Genomic DNA, 18,655 nt, shown 5'->3' on the forward strand with positions numbered 1-18,655 from the left:
AAACATGGAGATAAAGGAAAGCTGTGATATTTATCGGTGAAAAACAAACAACAACAGATATGGAACATTCAGCTTCCACCAGATGAGTGTCAAACAGCTGGTTCTGCAGCTCATTAAAGACCTCACACCAACAGTCTTTATTATGTGAGAGCACTGAAGTTTAGTGATTGAGACATGCAGAACAGAAGAGAGAGAGAGGGTGGAGAGAGAGAGAGAGAGAAAGAAGGTGGAGAGAGCGAGAGAGAGAGAGAGAGATAGAGAGAGAGAGAGAAGTTTGTTTCTGAAGGCTCCAGTTAGACAGGAGGGTCGAGGTGGAGAGCATCTGTGTATCGGGGAATGTTTGAGAAGATAATCAGCAGGTCCATGCCCATGTCTGAGGCTGAGGGACCAGCAGGTCTTTCCAAAGGGAGTGTCAACTCCTGGATGAGGACGACAGGAAAGTGGGACTGGGGAAGAAGGTAACTCTGTCTGGAGGAATATCCATCATCATCGGGACCATTATTGGAGCTGGAATCTTCATCTCGCCAAAGGGAATCCTGACACACACAGGTAGCGTCGGGATGTCTCTACTCGTGTGGATCGCCTGTGGTGTGCTGTCACTGTTTGGTGAGTTGGATGTCAAAACACCAGTGTACATGTCCTTTTACACAAGGTTTGAAAACACATACATGAACCACATAAGATTCCAGAATGTACACACACACACACACACACACACACACACACACACACACACACACACACACACACACACACACACACACACACAGGACATGTTCAGTGTCTCTCTGTCATTGTTCTGGTCTGTGTCCCCTGAGGACGTCACTGCTGCAGCTGAGACACTGGATGTTGGACGAGTGGACACGTTTGAGCATCACAGGTCATATTCCCCAACTGTACTTAGCAACACATGTAATTCAGTTTATTTGTATAGCCCAACATCATCACAATTTGTATGTATGCACACACACAAACAAACTAATACACACACGTACACACACACACATTCATACACATGCATGCACACACACACACACACACACACACACTCATTACCTAATATACACACGTAGACACACATACATACTCACACGTATCTACTCTTTATTTTTACAAAACTATTATTATAATTATGGTTTTATCATAATTTACTGAAAGTATGAATAACTATCTCTGAAAGTCTTCTACAAAAGCAGCAGGCATGTGTTACTACATCACAATTCATTTACAAAATGAGGTAAAAAACTTGCATGTGCACACGCACACACAGACACACACTGTGTACATACATAAAGTAGTGCCAAAATCAACACAAGTTGACAAGCTGTTGACCCAGGGGCTCTTGAAAGCAGGTTTTGTGAGTATTTAGTTCAGTTTAGTTGAACTTAGACTCAAACAAAGTGGTATGAGTGCCGCCCCCTGAGTCACCTGACCATCTACATCCTGATTGCAGTCGTAACGACGGACAATACTGACCACCGCGGAACAACGCAGGCCTCCGCAGGTGACTGACACCAACAGTGACTAAGAACCTTCACCACACACACGCACACAATGATAGAGAGAAGCTACAATCAGTGGAGAGTGGAACATGAAGTGAAGTGATTTTACAAAATAAAACAGGATGTAATGAATAACATACAGTTTGTCATTTATTCATTTCAGAATTTTGTATTTTTTTGTATGTGACTGTGTGATGTTCACTGTCAATCTTTCTCATACAGGTGTCAGGTTGCACATGTTCCACTGACTCTTTGTTTTAATTGGAACAACCTCCTGAAGCAATTGACTCGGACCAACACTCCATGCTTGAGCCCTTGGCAGCGAGAGCCGGTTGAATAAAGACGAACAGTCTGAAGAAAGTTATTGATTGAAGATCCAGCAATGATCAAGTGCGAGCTGAAGAACATGATTTAAGAACATGAGCTGAAAAACATGACATTCTTAAATAATTTTGGGTAGTTGGAAAACTCAAACCCATTGAAGAACATTGTCCCTGTAGACTTCTCTTTTTATTCCTGTTCCATCTGTATGCATGTTTGCTGTGCATCGTCTGGTGTCCAGGCTGCTTGTTACTATAAATGTCAGTGAGATACTTCTGTGTTTGTGAAGGCCAGCGCTCATACAGCTCCTCTGTCTCTGCAGGAGCTTTGTCCTACGCTGAGCTGGGGACATGCATCAAGAAGTCTGGGGGACATTACACATATATCATGGAAGCCTTTGGATCTCAGATGGCTTTCATACGGCTTTGGGTTGATCTCGTTGCTGTGAGGTAACGTGTGTGTGTGTTTGTGTGTCATCATATGAATACAAATCATGTGTCAGAGTGTGACGCCTGTTATGTTTTGATACAGATGAGACAGATGAGTCAGTGACTGTGGGGTCAAATAAGCAGAAAAGGAGTTGCTGTCATCTCATCTGATAGGGGAGGTTTGTTGCTGCAAGCCATTATGAAACATTCAGAATTCAGACACAAGAAGAACTGTTCTTCACATGGGCTCTTCTTCTGTGTATCTGCACACAGTTGTTTTTACAACATCGTCAGTGTGTCTCAGCACCTGGTTTTGAGAAGCAGCAGGAGGTCTGAAGTTTGCTCAGAGCAGCAGACACTTAGAGACTCGCTGCTCAGGAATTTACAGCTGGACAAGAGAAAAACACTGAAATGTTTGTCTGGGGGTTCAGCTCCTCACATACAATCATTTAGTCAATCAGCACGTCCTTTAAACAAAAACACGGCAAAACACGGGAGATACAAGAACTAAGAATCACGCAAAGCACAAACAATCTGGCAATGGAGTATGGTCAAAGCACGGCTTAAGAGCAAGAGCAATCAGTGCGCAGATCAGCCTGGCCGCACCTCCACTGCCAGCCAGAGGGAGGAGGAACACAGGGGAGAAAAAAACAAAACACAAACCAAAACAGCTCAAAACAGACACTCATGACACACAGAAGTCTGGGAAATAAAATCCTGAAAATGCTGAAAATTAGCGCGGTGGTGGGCCATCAGGGCCTTCAAGGCCTTCACTGCAGGCCTAAGCATTATTTGAATAACAGACTTATGTTAATTCCTATGAATACGTAGTAAATAATTTCTAATGGTCTGTTCCTTTCCTTTCATAGCTTTTCCCCTGGTTTCGCAGCTTCCAAACATGTATTTTCAACCAAATGCTCTCATCCAATCACATTTCACTCATCATTTGAGTGAAATGTGAAATCTTCCTGGAAGCCTTCACAATCACTTATGCAGGCCCTGTACCATAGAATAAGTGTCGACCAAACTGTTGCATTAACCAAACAGATTGAGAGCTGAGGACCCGAAGGCCTTCGAGCAGGCAATGTCATCATATTCACTCTCTTTGATTGGATAGTCATACAGTGTGTAAACTAGAGCTGTTGAACGTGCAAATGAAGTGAAAATATAGTTGAATTGATTTAAAAGCTGCTTTGTCAGCCTGCAAGCTATTTTCAAGACAGACTTTTCAAGAAAAGCTGGACATTGTTAAGAAAGGTCTGGTAGCTCCGAAACTAGCAAGAATGTCACAGTCTGGAAAAGACTCCAGCGTCTGGGAGCGCAACGGACTTGGAATGTCCGCAGTCATCAGAGCTTCCATTGGCAAGTGGTTTCCCTTGAAGTGTCATTTTGTGTTGTTAACATTTTTTTGTTATGCATCCATGGAGCGGTCGTAATGTTGCGGTTTGTGTGCACGAGACTTGTGGACATCCGCTTTGAGTCGGCGCAGACCTCTGTGCAGTCCGCCCAAAACGAGAGTGGACCTACAGCTGAGCGACCAGGTCACAGAAGGTGAAGAAAAATAGGGAAATGTCAAAAACACTGACATATTGTGTCAAAGAAAAGGACTTTTTGATGGTCCTAAAGTGCAGGGAAAATCTCTACGACAGAGTAATTGAACTCTTAACTTTAATTAAATAATTATCTCAATAGGGCCCTGTGTGTGTGTGTGTGTACCAGGCCTGCAGGAATGGCAGTGGTCGCTCTGACATTCGGTCACTACCTGTTGGAACCCCTCTTCATGCCCTGTGCAGTTCCACCAGCTGCTGTCAAACTCACATCCCTCATCGGCATCAGTACGTATCTCCAGCGTGTCCTCAGCTCCAGTGAGCTCCAACTCATTAGACAATGGGACATTTTGCTGAAAGTTACAATAACTGAGTACATTGAAATTATGTTCTCTCACACTCAATGAGTCTTCTCCATCTCTGCAGCGTCTGTCGTGTATCTGAACAGTATGAGTGTGACGTGGACGGCCAGAATCCAGATGTTCCTCACATTCAGCAAACTTCTGGCAATTGGTATCATCATACTCCCTGGAATGTACCTGCTATTGAAAGGTACAACACGTGAATGTCACTTCATCGCCAACATCGCTTCATCACTTCATCATCCATCATCACCATCATCACCAACATCACTTCATCACCGCATCACACATCATCACTTCATCATCATCCATCATCACCATCATCACTTCATCACCAACGTCACTCAATCACACACAAGTTAAAGTTTACCAAACCGCTTCGGAGAGGCAAGAGAGACAACGATAACTTTTGAAGCCAAGTTTATTTTCGATTTATAAAAAAGTGCATTCAGCTTCTTATTTTTTTATTAACTAGCAAAAGGCGGTGTCTAACGTGCTGATAAGAGGGGGAGAGGAAGTCGGCTACAGTTTTAACAGAGAAGGCCATAGCAGCATAGCCTACTGGCGTAGTATGAAGAGTGTCCATGTGGCCTGTGGCCAGTTGTGCTGCAGACTGGTCAGGTCTTCAAGTGGGGAAGGTCTCTCCAAGATCCCCCTTCTTGTTGGAGCCACCTCCACCACCAGGCTGCCTGTCACACTGCAGTCCCACAGAGCCACATGCAGACTGCAGTCTGTGCACACAGATGACAGAGAGAGGGAATGACACCAAACTGCATGTCATATATACAGACTGCTGAGTGAAAGCTCAACAGGACACACCAGCTCACAATCAGCATCTAACTGGGATAACCATGATAACCAGTGAAATGCCTCAACACCCACACACACACACACACACACGAAAACCAAACGAAGAACAGTTAGTGTTGATACAGGGGCCCATTATCACTTCGTCACATCATCATTTCATCAGCATAATCATCAACTTTACGTCATCACGTCATCCATCATCAGCACCACTTTATCACCATCATCACTTCATCGTATCATCACCATCATCACCTTCATCAACTTCATCGCTTCATCACTTCAACAGTAATATCACATCATCCATCATCACCATCATCAACAATATCACTTCATCACCATCATCACTTCATCGTATCATCAGCATCATCACATTCATTTGTTCACAGTGACAGCGTGAAGGAAGTCAGCAGGTATTAGGTTGACTTGTTTTCTCGTGTTGTTTCTTTAGAAGAACAGTGCCAGTGATGTTAAATGTCTTCTGCCACAATAATAATATGAGCGATTCACAAATTCAGAAATCAAATATTTGAAATCTACTGCCATTTTGATTTTTATTTCATAGCTTCTTCCCTGGTATTAATGGATAAACTGAGTAGTAACAGTAATCTCTATGTGCATGTGCAAATGTACATATATATAACAGTATTTACTTTTATTGTATTTGCCCTCATTCATTTTGTCTCATTCATGAAACATTTGAAAATTTGTGTGTACATTTCTACATAAAAGCCATAGACATATAGAGAAGGCTAGATGCCTCACCGGCGCTGCTGGCCAATGGAGAGCGACGTCCATTGCGCACATACTTTTTAAATCACCATAACTTGCTCAATTTTGTTTGAGCAGGTCACTCACCTTCCTATCGCCACCATACAACGTATCTAAATAGAACCCCGAGGCATGATGGCTGCCGGTGAACAACGTTGTAGGCTCCTCCTTGAGGCATTTAGCCTTCTATATATGTCTATGCATAAAATCCATCTAAATTAAAACCCTCCTCCAGATTTATTTATTTATTTTATTTTTTGGACCTGTCCTGTCTGACAGTCTGGACATTCAGTATAGGTTACTGGAGCCCCTGGTGTCCGTCAGTTTTAATCTATGGAGAAGGAGACAAATAAGTAAATGAAATAAAAAATAAAACTACAGCAGCTGCAATATTGCTCACAAGACAGCAGTGAAAAACATCTCAACCAGCACAACCGGGAGGATTAACAAAATGGAAGATTATAACACTGGACAAATGTGATAGTGTGTGTTGAAAGTTTGTGTATGTAATGAGAGGTGTCACCCTGGATTTACCCTGGATTTACACCGGCTGCGTGTGCGTTGCGTTGCGTCTCCGATCCGTCTTTGCTCCGTCAGCGCGCTCCGTCCATTTACACCGGATGCGTTTCTACTGCGTCGCGGCTCCGGTCCGTCAGTCACGTGACCAACAAGTTCCCGCGGTGAAAACACGTATAATCGCGCGAAACTTCATGTATGTGTGATAAATCCAGGAAGAAACACAAGTGTCTCCAGGTGGGAGACACAGAGGAGAGTCGGACTTGATTGTGTTTGACTTTTTTTTTCGGTGTTTTGTGTTTTTACCATGGGAAAGTAGCTCATTAGTAAATAAATACTCTTAATAAATGTACTGTGTTGGAAGTACTGATGAAATAGTATGAAATACGATCCGGCGTCAACGTCGAGTGTTTTATTGTGAAAAGTAACCGGATATTTATTTTGTTTCTGTGTTGGACTTCCTGCCCCGCTCTATGGATTTTGTGCGAGATTTATGCGTCTCAGCTCCGGCATCCGTCAGAAATAGAACCTCTGCGCATTTTCGACGCAGCGCTCCGGACTGACGGAGCTGAGACGGATCGGAGACGCAACGCAACGCAGTCGGTGGAATTCCTATATTTATTATATATGGAGTGTGACAGAGGATGTTGCATGTAAGTGGAACACACACACTAGTCACCAACACACTAAGGTGTGTGTGACCAAAGGTTCTCACAGATTCTAACGTACTGTGAGTGGAGTGGACTGTGGGGTGTGGACTCCATGCAAAATGTCTGCAGTCTTCAGAGCTTTCATAGTCCTTGCTACTAGTCTCACTGATTGCTTCGGGCCATCTGCTGTGTCTGACACAGTCCTGGTGTGCTGCTTCTTGCAGTGCTGCCCTCTAGGGTGGTGGCCAGGGATGACAGAATGGGTACCCTGCTCCTGCCTCAAGAGGTCACCAAAGACCCCTAGGTCCACAGGTGTCTGTGGTCCTTGAGGACCCCTGGCTTGGTCTCTAACACAATTATTTATTTCATTATCACATTATTTATGTGTGTTCTTAAATTTACACAAGCGCTACATGTGTATCGACAGCAGGTGTAGATTTTGTTAGAAGCTTTCATAAGATTTGAGCCAATGTGCACTTAAATTTCAGTTATACACAAATTCTTTCTCATGTGTTCATGAATAAGACCCAACATACACACCTGTCCACCTCCCCCCATGCTATTGGATGCATCTCCACCACCATCATTGATCATTGGCTCTTCATCACAGGAGCGTGCTGTCAATTTACGATGGATTAGATCAGGATCTACACTCATATTAACGATCACATCTGAGTTTCCCGTGGCATGTATGAATCCGAAGGAAGTTTTTTAGTAGAGTCAGGTGGTCGAAATCTACATCCCTTTACGTCTAAATTTACGTTTCATAAATGAGACCCATTGTCTCTAAAAATTCTTCACCTGGATGTTCTTACTTTGTTCAGGAACCTATCTGCAGCACTTTGATCATGTCCACATGTACCAAACAATCCCTTTGTCCTCAGTATTCCTTGGCTCTGTATCAAGAAAATTTGCATCCAAATGCATCCGTGAAAATGCATTGATACTAATACTCCAGGCCAATAGATAGAGCTAGACTTCACCAAAAATGTAGAAGAATAGACAGTACTTGGTCAGCACTTCCTTGTCTGCTGAGCAAACTGAACAATCCAAAATGTGAAATGTGAAAAATTGCAGAAAATTATACCGATCTCGTCGCTGTTAACGTTGTAATCAGATATGCTCACTTTAAGATATTGACACCTTAAATAACAAAAACAAAAACAAAAAAACAGAATAACCAATCTCGGAGCAATTCTGTGTTAGCTTAGCAGATTGAATTGTCCAATAGATGATTTTTGTCCAAAGAAGTGAGACACAATGATGCCGATCTTGTCGGAGTTCCGCTCAATTTCAGTAGTTGTCGCTGATAAATGATAAAAAACACTGAGAACTGGAAAAAATGAAACACAGTGATGAGGTTCAATGCAAAGCTCCACAAAAATACAAACAGACACAGTTTTAAACTGAACAGACTCAGTATGTTCTGCTACATAAACGCAGCATTACAACATTGTTGTTGTTGTTGTTGTTGCAAAATATCTCTGTGTGGACATTGCCTAAATATATTTTTGTTTGTTGCAGGAGAAACGAAAAATTTTGACAACGCATTTGAGATGAGCAATGTGAAACTGTCAGGTTTACCGCTTGCCTTCTATGCTGGAATGTATGCATACTCAGGCTGGTAGGTGTCACTCACTCAATCACTGACTGGCTCACTCAGCCACTCACTCAATGACTCCTAGATGAAACCTGGACTTATAACCAAGTAGTACCTATAGACATAAAAGTTCACCCAGAGAAATCTATGGGTGAATGGGGAAGGTGTGAAAATGATTACTTACACTGTCAATTTACAGGTTATGTTTAAAGTCTCATATCAGTATTCATTACACAAACTGAAGCACATTTAATTTAAAAAAAACAACAACATTATTTTGGTCTTACCTTTACATCGGATTCTTTGTTAAAGTCTGGTAGGTGATCCACAACAGTGTCTGTGTGTGTGTCACTCTCTCACTCACTGTCTGAAAAGACATTTTTATATTTTGTTTCTTTAGGTTTTACCTGAACTTTGTGACAGAAGAGATTGCTAATCCTGAGAGGTGAGTTTAATCAGGCGGCGGTCTGATTTCGTTTGGACACAGGAAGTCGTTTGGATCATTGACATTCAACTGCAAACCCCTCAGTGGCCACAGGTGGTGCCTGTGACTGAGGCATGCTTTTGATGTCATTGTGAAACTGTCCTGTAGGACTGTTCCCCTGGCCATTTGCATCTCCATGGTCGCTGTGACGTCATGCTACGTACTGATCAATGTGGCATACTTCACCGTGATGTCAGCAGACGAACTCCTGGCCTCTACCGCTGTCACTAAGGTATGTTCACCTGATGAACGTACTGTTCTCCTTTTCCTGTCATGTGTCATCTCTGCTCTCATGCTGCCAAATGTCTCATGAAGATGAAGGAAGGTTATGAACACCTCATGAGAGGTCAGAATATTTGTGTTTTCCTGCCCACACACATTGACCAATAGGATGACACAGTGCTCTGACACACATATGTAATCAGGGCAATGAGACTGTCCTCTTGCAGGAGTTTCTCCACTATCCTCTACATTCCATTTCATTCTTATATCTTAGCACCACCACCATGACAAATGTCTGCAGCCATGTTACAGCCCAGTTTGTTGTGACAAGCAGGGAGTGTCAAAGAAGAAAAATTCTCAAAACCCAGTGCTTGCTCTGTGGTTGAATAGCAATCCAGAAAATGGTGAGTGTTTTGACACAGAGCAGGCCTGTAGAGGAGACTGACCAAGAGCCCAGGGCAGAGCGACACTTTTACATAGGGTACACACAGAGGTTGGTGTGGATGTAATCAGATACGATGACCAAAACAAAAGGCAGGAAAAGGAATTTGCATCACAGTTCACGTTCATAGACACAATCAGAAGGCGGCAGGATGCAGGGGGAGCTTTGGGGATATCAGGAGGGCAGCTGTCTCAGGTGAACAAAAGAAAAGGACAGCACCAGATTATAACACCTATGTGTCAACAGACTATGCAGAGCAAGGAGAAAGATAATGTCTGCGTAAATCCCGTGATCCCGTGAAAGGTTCTGATTAACATCAGGACACAAAGAGAAATGTAGTAATCAGCATGTTATACCAGTAGGAATTGTACTTTGTCTTCCAAACATCTTTAGTGAGGGAGATTCGTTGGTTGTAGAGTGTCAAAAGAATATTTGGCTGCAGGTGCTAGTGAAGAGGGTGCATTGTGTCTTGGCAGGGTTTAGTTTTATTCTCCGGAGGTTTGCCCAGTTTTCTATTTCGGTTTTGCTTGTTTTGAGTTTTTTGGCTACTAGTTTCGGGTTGTTGGAGCTGGACCTGTAGCAGAGATCACAGCAGAGATCAGAGAACACGTGAACTGAATCAATGTCGGAAATGTAGAGGAGTACGAGGAGAGGATTTAGCACCTTGGAGGACTCCAGCTTGGGCTTGAAGGGTGTTGAGATGGATGAGCAATCTTAGATTTTGATTTGATGGTTGTGGTGAAGAGCTGTGCAAGGTGCAGAAGGTAGGTGATTGGTGCATGTTTTATCTGAACTGTATCAACTGTGTCTTCTCCCGGTATGTTCGTTCTTCATATTCTTCAAGTGCAGTTGTAATTTGTGGGTGGTGACAGTCTCCTATGAGGGGGTGGAATTCTATGATGGGGTTAGTTGTAGAGATGCATGATAACGTTTTTTTCCTCCGATACTGATAACCGATAACTTTTTAGAAATAGGTGAGGGTAAGAAAAATGAAAGATGTAATGAGCAAAGATTAATTCAGCATTAACAGCTCTGCCCCTAATCTGGCTAAGTAGTATTACTGACATCACCACTGTTGTAATTAAGGATGCACAATATTTTATAACGTTTGCTTTTGCTTCTCAGAACTCATAACTGATTATTATTTATATTTATTAATTTTTAAATATAAATGGATTTAGACTAAGGTCGATTTCACAACTACACCTGTAAATTAGTCACTATCATTAACAAAACACAAAAATCAAGTTCACAGCTCTATTTCTAGCAAAGCACATATTTATTTTTTTATTTCAAACAAAACACTTTCAACTGAGTTATCAAATGAATAGTTACGCCATATTTAAGTGCATAATAAAAGCGTATAAACGCTGATGTCCTCATTTCTATCAATCAGTGAATTCAGAAGTGTGACAATCCTGTCGTATTTTGCTGGCAAACATACAGAATGTCCGAAAAGTAGCAACGGCTCAGAAGTACAACTTGCAGCTCCAATTGGTTTACAAGCTGACAAAAGCTGTTATCTTCTACTGCTGTGAAGGGCTGGTCGTCCAGCACCATCATTTCCATGATGAAATCACTGATTGGCTTAGCCCACAGGTAATTTCTGGCCAACTTGCATTTTTCAAACACTGCATCACTAGAAACCAGCCCCGAGCCTTTCTTGGTTTGGGGTCAGCAACTTCTTTAGCAGTTCCATTTTCGTAGTCTTTCAAAATACTAGCTAATAGTAGCAATGCTGATGTTTCAGGTGTTTATTTACACTGACCTCACTGTGGGGAAGTTACGGCAGAGGTGGGTGAAAAGGAGCGCTTGATTTGCTCACATTAACCCACCTGCAGCACAGTCCGCTAGTTTGGAAATCTGGCCTCATTGGAGCATTTTTTGTTTCTTTCTATCGGCCCGATCTGTAATACGTAATAGCCATAATTATCCATCTGATATCTCTCGTGCACCCCTAGTTAGTTGCATTTGTTTGTGATGTCTTGTATTTTATTACTTTTTTATCAACTAAATCTTCCCATGTGTTGTAGATTTTTGGGTTGTTTGGGCATGTGTGGATATTTTTGAGGTGGTCGCAGAAGAGTGTGGCTTTTTCTTTGTTGTCGGTGATGGATGTGCCAGATGATTTGAGCAGAGGAATAGTATTGTTATGTGGATCTCCATTGGTACTTTTGATTTTCTGCCAGACGGTTAGGGGATTTGTGGGTGTTTTGTTTTTGGAGGATAAGCTGTGTTTTAATGGTGGATTTAAGAATTTAAGAAGAATGGAATTACACACACACAATCACATCAACACACACACACACAATAATGGGTGGTATTCACACAAGGTTTGGATTGGGCACCGTAACTGCAACATAGAGAGATCCTTGTCAATTTGGTGAAAGGACTAGATGTTGCAATCCCCCAGCAATATTTACCTGAACCACTGATGTGGGTCCTCAGCTGAGTGAACCCACGGGTTGTTGCCAAATACAATTAAAAACTTTGTAAAAATGTCTGAATTCAAACCCTAATTGGAGCTATAGCTTGAGAGTCGATTGTCCACGGTGGAGAGAGAGAGGGTAGTATCGTACGGCCTATATAGTTCTTCCTTTACTGCTGATTTCAAAATCTAGCACGATGTCTTCAAACCTTGAAGAATCTTGCTAAATCTTTAGAAAAATCTTGAAAAACCTTGATAAGTCGTCAGAAATACCTTGATAAGTCTTCAGAAAAATCTTGATAAATCGTAAGAAATACCTTGATAACTTGATAATCTTTTAGAAAAACCTTTGTTATATCTTCAACAGCAGGGTGAACGAAGAAACCCTTGTATCAAATTTGGTTTCATCAACTTGGTGGACTGGGTTAATTCTCTTCAGCTCTGAGCTCTCTTTTCAGATGAGAAAAGTTCGATTTCTTTATTTTAGCTGTCTCGTCTCCTGAGTTCAATTTCTTTTGCCCCAAATAGCGATCTCTTCCGTACTTTGCTTTTTATTCTGACTTCAAATTTCCATGACGTATGCGTTACACCCAACTTGGCGTACATGACAGGCAAATATGTCCAAATGTATCCTGTTCATTCGTGCCATACTTCCCTTTTTTGGTCTCTTTCTCCAGCTACAGTCATCTTCACATGATTCTTTAACGTCACTTTTCAGGAGTTTAAGTACTTAGGATCAACGGTGCAGAGTAGTGGAGACTGTGGAAGAGAAGTGAAGAATAGGGTGCAGGCAGGGTGGAACAGCTGGAGAGGTGTGTCAGGAGTGATTTGTGATAGAAGAGTTTCAGCTAAGGTGAAGGGAAAGGTTTACAGGACTGTGGTTAGACCAGCTATGATGTATGGTTTAGAGACACTAGCGATAGGCAGAAGACAGGAGGCAGAGCTGGAGGTGGCAGAGTTAAAGATGCTTAGATTCTCTTTAGGAGTGACCAGGATGGACAGGATTAGGAATGAGGTCATCAGAGGGACAACACAGACAGGAAGGTTAGGAGAAAAAGCTAGAGAGGCTAGATTGAGATGGTTTGGACATGTGCAGAGGAGGGACAGTGGATACATTGGTAGGAGAATGTTAGAGATGGAGTTGCCAGGTAGGAGACAGAGAGGAAGACCAAAGAGGAGGTTTATAGATGCAGTGAGGGAGGACATGGAGGTAGTTGGAGTCAGAGTAGAGGATACAGAGAACAGGGAAAGATGGAAATTGATGATTCGCTGTGGCAACCCCTTAAGAGGGACAAGCCGAAAGGAGGAGGAGAAGAAGAAGAAGAAGAAGAAGAAGAAGAAGAAGAAGAAGAAGAAGAAGAAGAAGAAGAAGAAGAAGAAGAAGAAGAAGAAGAAGAAGAAGAAGTCATCTCATGTTCAATAATCAACATGATCGTTGTCTTAATAATCAGAAATCAAACGTTCATGTCATTGCAATCCTGTTGCAATCAGCTCTATTCATTCAAAATTTTAATTTTGTAATAATAACTTAATTTTCTTCATTTTAACCACAAGCTCATATTTCAGTATAATCTGTAAAACAATCAGTGTAAAAACATTCAATGTAATCATTTTGTTGCCTTTAGATATCCTAGTCTCTGTGTTATTGAAAAAAAATAACAAAAAAACAAAGTCATTCGGTCTGGAGGGAAACGGGTTCATTCGACTTATGGCTTTTTCGTCAGCCTGGCGACAGTGCTCAATCTTGAGGAATATGATGCTCTGTGTTGGATCCGATCTCCTGTTACCTTGTCACTGTGTGAGTGGATCCTGCATGTTCTTTAATAAAGTGACAGGAGAAGGTATTTAGACTTAAATCAGTTTTAATCCCACGGTCAAAATAAAGCATACAGCGCTCTGGGTCTGATCTTCTAATCCCTGACAAACAGTGTGTCAGTTCACGAAGTCTGACTTACTAGCATCCTGACCCAGTATATTTATAATACAAAATATGAATTGTGCAGTTGTCTGGGTCTTCTCATTGGCTATTCTCAGTGGTGGTTGCTTCTTTGCAGGATGTCGCTGATTGGCCCATCGCTATCTGACTCTTCATGCCGTTCAGTTTCTCAGTGTGGAGGCTGCAACTTAAAGATCGTTTATGTCCACACAGATACTTTCTCTCTATGAGCATCTGGTACCTCTAAGAGTTGTTATTCACTTCGCTACATTCCTGTTCCTCACTCAAAGTTATCGGCTGTGTCCAAGCATGAAGGTCATCCAAAATAGAATGTACTCACTTATATCTGCACTGCTCCATCCAGTGGTGCACTACACAAGATGTTAATTTAGCTGAGGACACATTGTTCTGTTCTCATACGTTTGTTCTTAATACTTCAGTTTAATCAATAATGTTTACCGTATTAATAATTAATTACTTATTAAGAATGAAGGATCCCGGGTATAACACTGTACATTTTTCCAGAGGCCTTTTTAAATATATCCTTAGACTGTCCTCCATGGTGAGAGGTGCTCCTGCAACTGTGTGGAGTACAATTTTCTTTTTAATCTAATGCAATGTCTGTTTAGGTTTGTGTCTCTGAGTTGCACCATGGCGGTGAAGGCATAGACTCCATTGACCCTCTGAAAGAAAAACTACTAAAACCTAATATAACATGCATTGAGCCTGCAGCACCATCAACAAGACTGTCAATGTAATGGAGGGATTGAAGCAAAGGGAAGGTGGATGAAGGGATGAGTGGGAGATGGTTGAAATGATGGGATAAGAGGGAGAGGGTCAAATGATGGGATGAGTGGGGATGACTGGGGGAGGGGTCGCAATGAAGGGATAGTAGGGATGGATAGGATGGGAAGGAAAAGGGGGGAGAGACAGAGGGAGCAAGGAATGTTTAGGGAATGAGGAAGAGGGTTTCCATAGTACGCAAGCCTTTGAGCAGCATGTTCACTTGGAGGTGACCAGCAAAGAGAATTGAAGAGCCAGTGAGTAATAGAGAGGGAGATACGAGAAAGGGAGTCAGCGATGGAGTTCTTGTAACAGGGAATGTGAGTGGTGCATAATATGAACTGGTGTTGGGCAGAGATCAAGGTTCGCCTTCTAATGAATGACATGATTGCCAGGGAGTGGAAGCGACCTTTGATTTTGAGCTCGACTTTGGGAGTGAATGAGGATGACATTCCTGGTCCATTCGTTCCCCCAAAGAAGGACGGCAATGATCATGGATTAAAACTTGTAAATGGCTGAGGAAGGGGCGGAGAGCATACATCTCTGCTGCCCACCGTGGGGTGAACCAAGGACCACCATAGTGGCCAGCAAAACCAATTGATGGGGCTGCGTCGGGTGTACAGCTGGATGTTGTCGGGGTGGGTGATCTGTCTTGTCTTTGTAAAAAAGATATCGTGGGAGAAATAATATGGGCCTTTCCAGAATACACCCAAATATCACCAGTAGTCTGGGTGAATTGGTAGGACCTGAAGGCATATGTTATGTGGGCTTTTGCCAGTCACACACCCAGCCAGCGAGACGGAAGAGGTTGGTAGCGTGGGACATTGTGGCATTTTGGCATGCTGCAAAAGGAGGCATGTGTGGAGAAACAACAACTGGACCTTGTGTAGCCAAGGTCATTGAGGATGTTGGCAGACGATCCTGCTCCCTTGGAACAGTACAGGTCTACCCTTTTTATCGGGCCTACTGGCCTGAGCTCGCGGAAGTGCCAGGGGAGGGTTCTGTGGAATGATGGGGGGAGGAGATGCGTTGTGAACCGAACTGGGGCCTGAGGGGGAGGGAAAGAGGAGCATGGTGTGGGCTTGGCGGGGTTGGGGGACAGACACAGTCTCTATAAAATTTTGGGTGGGTGACTGTCCTGGAGGTAGAAGTTGTGTAAGACTACGGTTCTGCATTATAATCTCCACTCTAGATTGTCAGGTGGGGGGCGTTTTAACAAAGCTCTATAGGTTCCTAGATAAAAATAACCACTCTGTCCAAAATAGGATGGATGCCATTTCTTCTCATGAGACCAGGTTTTCCCCAGAATTGCTTACAGTTATCCAAACAGTCCACATCATTATCAGGACACCACTTCGAAAGCCAGCGAATCTGTCACCCTCACCATCCCCCAGGGGATTGAATGTCTCTCCACCTCCTTCATTGGTCATTGGCTCTTCATAGGGCGGGGACTTATGCAAATTGTTGATCACCAGGGGCATGCTGTTAATTTACGATTTATCGGCGATCAGGAGCTACACACGTTTACCATCAGATTTGAGTTTTCTACGGCTTCATGATTCCAGAGGAGGCTTTTCTGTAAAAATCTACTCACAAATTTACGAACGTCTCATGAATGAGACCCATGGTATGTTTGGAGAGCAGGTTGAGAGTGAGAGAGCAAGAGCACCAAACCACAGGAGAAGCTTCAGCACAATGGGCCCAGGTGTGCAGAGTTCTTGATGTGGGAGGTGATTAATTGATCCAAAGTAAGACACACCTCCTGAACCTTCTCAGATGTCACCTAACGGGCATTGCACATAACAAGGTGAAAAAAGTCAAATGTTGTCAAAGCCAGTGATGATATTATACTGCAACATACACGTGTGTGTGTGTGTGTGTGTGTGTGTGTGTGTGTGTGTGTGTGTGTGTGTGTGTGTGTGTGTGTGTGTGTGTGTGTGTGTGTGTGTGTGTGTGTGTGTGTGTGTGTGTGTGTGTGTGTGTGTGTGTGTGTGTGTGTGTGTGTGTGTGTGTGTCCTCAGACATTTGCAGAGAAGCTGATGGGGAGTTTCTCAGTCGCGGTACCAGTGTTAGTGGCGCTGTCCTGCTACGGCCCCATGAACGGCTGTCTGTTCGCTCTGTCCAGGTACTGAGAGGAGACATGTACACATGAAACACGTCTACTGATGTTTATTTATTCAATCTAATCCTGACTCAGGCTAATACAGACGTAAGATTCCAAGCACAACAACTTGCAGCAGTCAACTACATGCATCCACTTGCAACAGAATGTTCCAGCAACAGTCCAATTCACACTGAGGTACTGTGCTGCAAATGCTCATTGTGACCTCACATAAATTACTGTTTCCACAGCAACAGGCAGGTTACATGCCGTTGAACAGAACAACACAACAAACCCCTTAGAGGACTCAGCTCTTCTTATCGGAAAATTTCAGCAACATTTGCTCTGGCATTTGTGTTTGTGTTTTTGTTAGCATAGCATTTCAAGCTGCTATTGTGATGCTGGATACGTTAAACCCAAGTGGGTATAAATCGCTTGGTCAGAGTATTAGCGGTAGTCTGAACCATTATCAGCAATTGAACTGGTAGAATCCTCCTCAACCTCCACCGCTGACCAGTGCTGAGGAGCAAAGGGACGATGTTGCAACTGTTCCATTGCACCTCACATCTTTGATCTGGACTGGCCTGAAGAACAATGATAATCTGATGTTCTATTATCATTCTTCTACTTGTGTGTGTGTGTGTGTGTGTGTGTGTGTGTCTGTGTCAGAATGTTTTTCGTGGCTTCACGTGAAGGACACCTCCCAGAGGTTTTCTCCATGATCCACATGCGCAGACACACTCCAATAGCTGCCGTCCTCATATTGGTCAGTTCACTGTAGCATCTATGACTGACAGAAATATAAATGATGTGTCTACGGGTATATATGTGTGTGTGTGTGTGTGTGTGTCCAGTACCCAGTGAGTGTCCTACAGCTCTTTGTAGGAGACATCTACACTCTGCTGAACTTAATGAGCTTCTTGCGCTGGCTGTTCATCGGTGTGGTTGTCCTGGGTTTAATCTATCTGCGATTCACCAAGCCGGACCTGCCCCGCCCCTTTAAGGTCAGTGAAATCACACCTAAGACACATGTCTGCACTGAGTTGCACCTCACCTTTAACAGAACCATGAGGACTTCTACAAACATGTTGCCTCCTTTGGTATGAAAAGCAGAAGATAAAGTGTGTTTGACATCTTTAGACATTTAATCACATTATCTAGCCACCTGAATCTGACATTTCATTTGTCTACACTCAGAGTTTCAGGATGTTTAAGCCACATATGAACGCAATGTTTCTGTCCCTTGTTTGTCCCTTCTGATGTGTCCACAGGTGCCGATCTTCATCCCCATGGTGTTTTGTCTCACATGTTTCCTCATGGTCTTCTGGTCGTTGTACTCAGACCCAGTGAACACAGGGATTGGATTTGCCATATCCCTCACTGGATTCCCTGCTTACTATGTCTTCATTTACTTCAGCCACAGGCTGAAGTGGGTCCAGAGGATTCTGGGTAATTCAGGCATTTTTTGAGACTTACTTTTACTTACTGCGTCTACTTTTACTTTACTACTTACTTTTATTTACTGCGTCACTCTTTATATGATTATTCAGCTTTCGGAATCTTTTCCGTCCACAGATTCTTTCAACAGGACGGTACAGATCCTGCTGGAGGTCGTTCCTGCTGATAAATAACTTCCTGTTGTTCCCGTTTTAAACTCCAAAGATACAAATAAACATTTAAGGTGAACTGTATAAAAATTGGCAGAACACAGACATCTAGTCGAGTCGCATTGTTAAAACAAACAAAAATAAAAAA

At 42.9% G+C, this 18,655-nt stretch overlaps 1 protein-coding gene across 1 annotated transcript; it reads left to right on the plus strand.

Moving 5' to 3' along the window:
• Positions 1 to 406: 406 nt before the first annotated feature.
• Positions 407 to 18,531, plus strand: LOC144742007 (cystine/glutamate transporter-like; the record flags this gene model as incomplete). Its single annotated transcript, XM_078624504.1, has 12 exons — positions 407 to 606; positions 2,146 to 2,272; positions 3,971 to 4,086; positions 4,225 to 4,350; positions 8,429 to 8,528; positions 8,905 to 8,949; positions 9,097 to 9,220; positions 16,821 to 16,924; positions 17,570 to 17,666; positions 17,755 to 17,904; positions 18,172 to 18,349; positions 18,476 to 18,531. Coding segments are annotated over 12 exons (1,423 nt in total), but the record flags the coding sequence as incomplete, so codon positions are not given.
• Between the last annotated feature and the right edge of the window lie 124 nt (positions 18,532 to 18,655).

Source organism: Lampetra planeri, unplaced genomic scaffold (assembly GCF_965212315.1).
Source record: "Lampetra planeri unplaced genomic scaffold, kcLamPlan1.2.h2 scaffold_811, whole genome shotgun sequence".
NCBI classification, from domain to species: domain Eukaryota; kingdom Metazoa; phylum Chordata; class Hyperoartia; order Petromyzontiformes; family Petromyzontidae; genus Lampetra; species Lampetra planeri.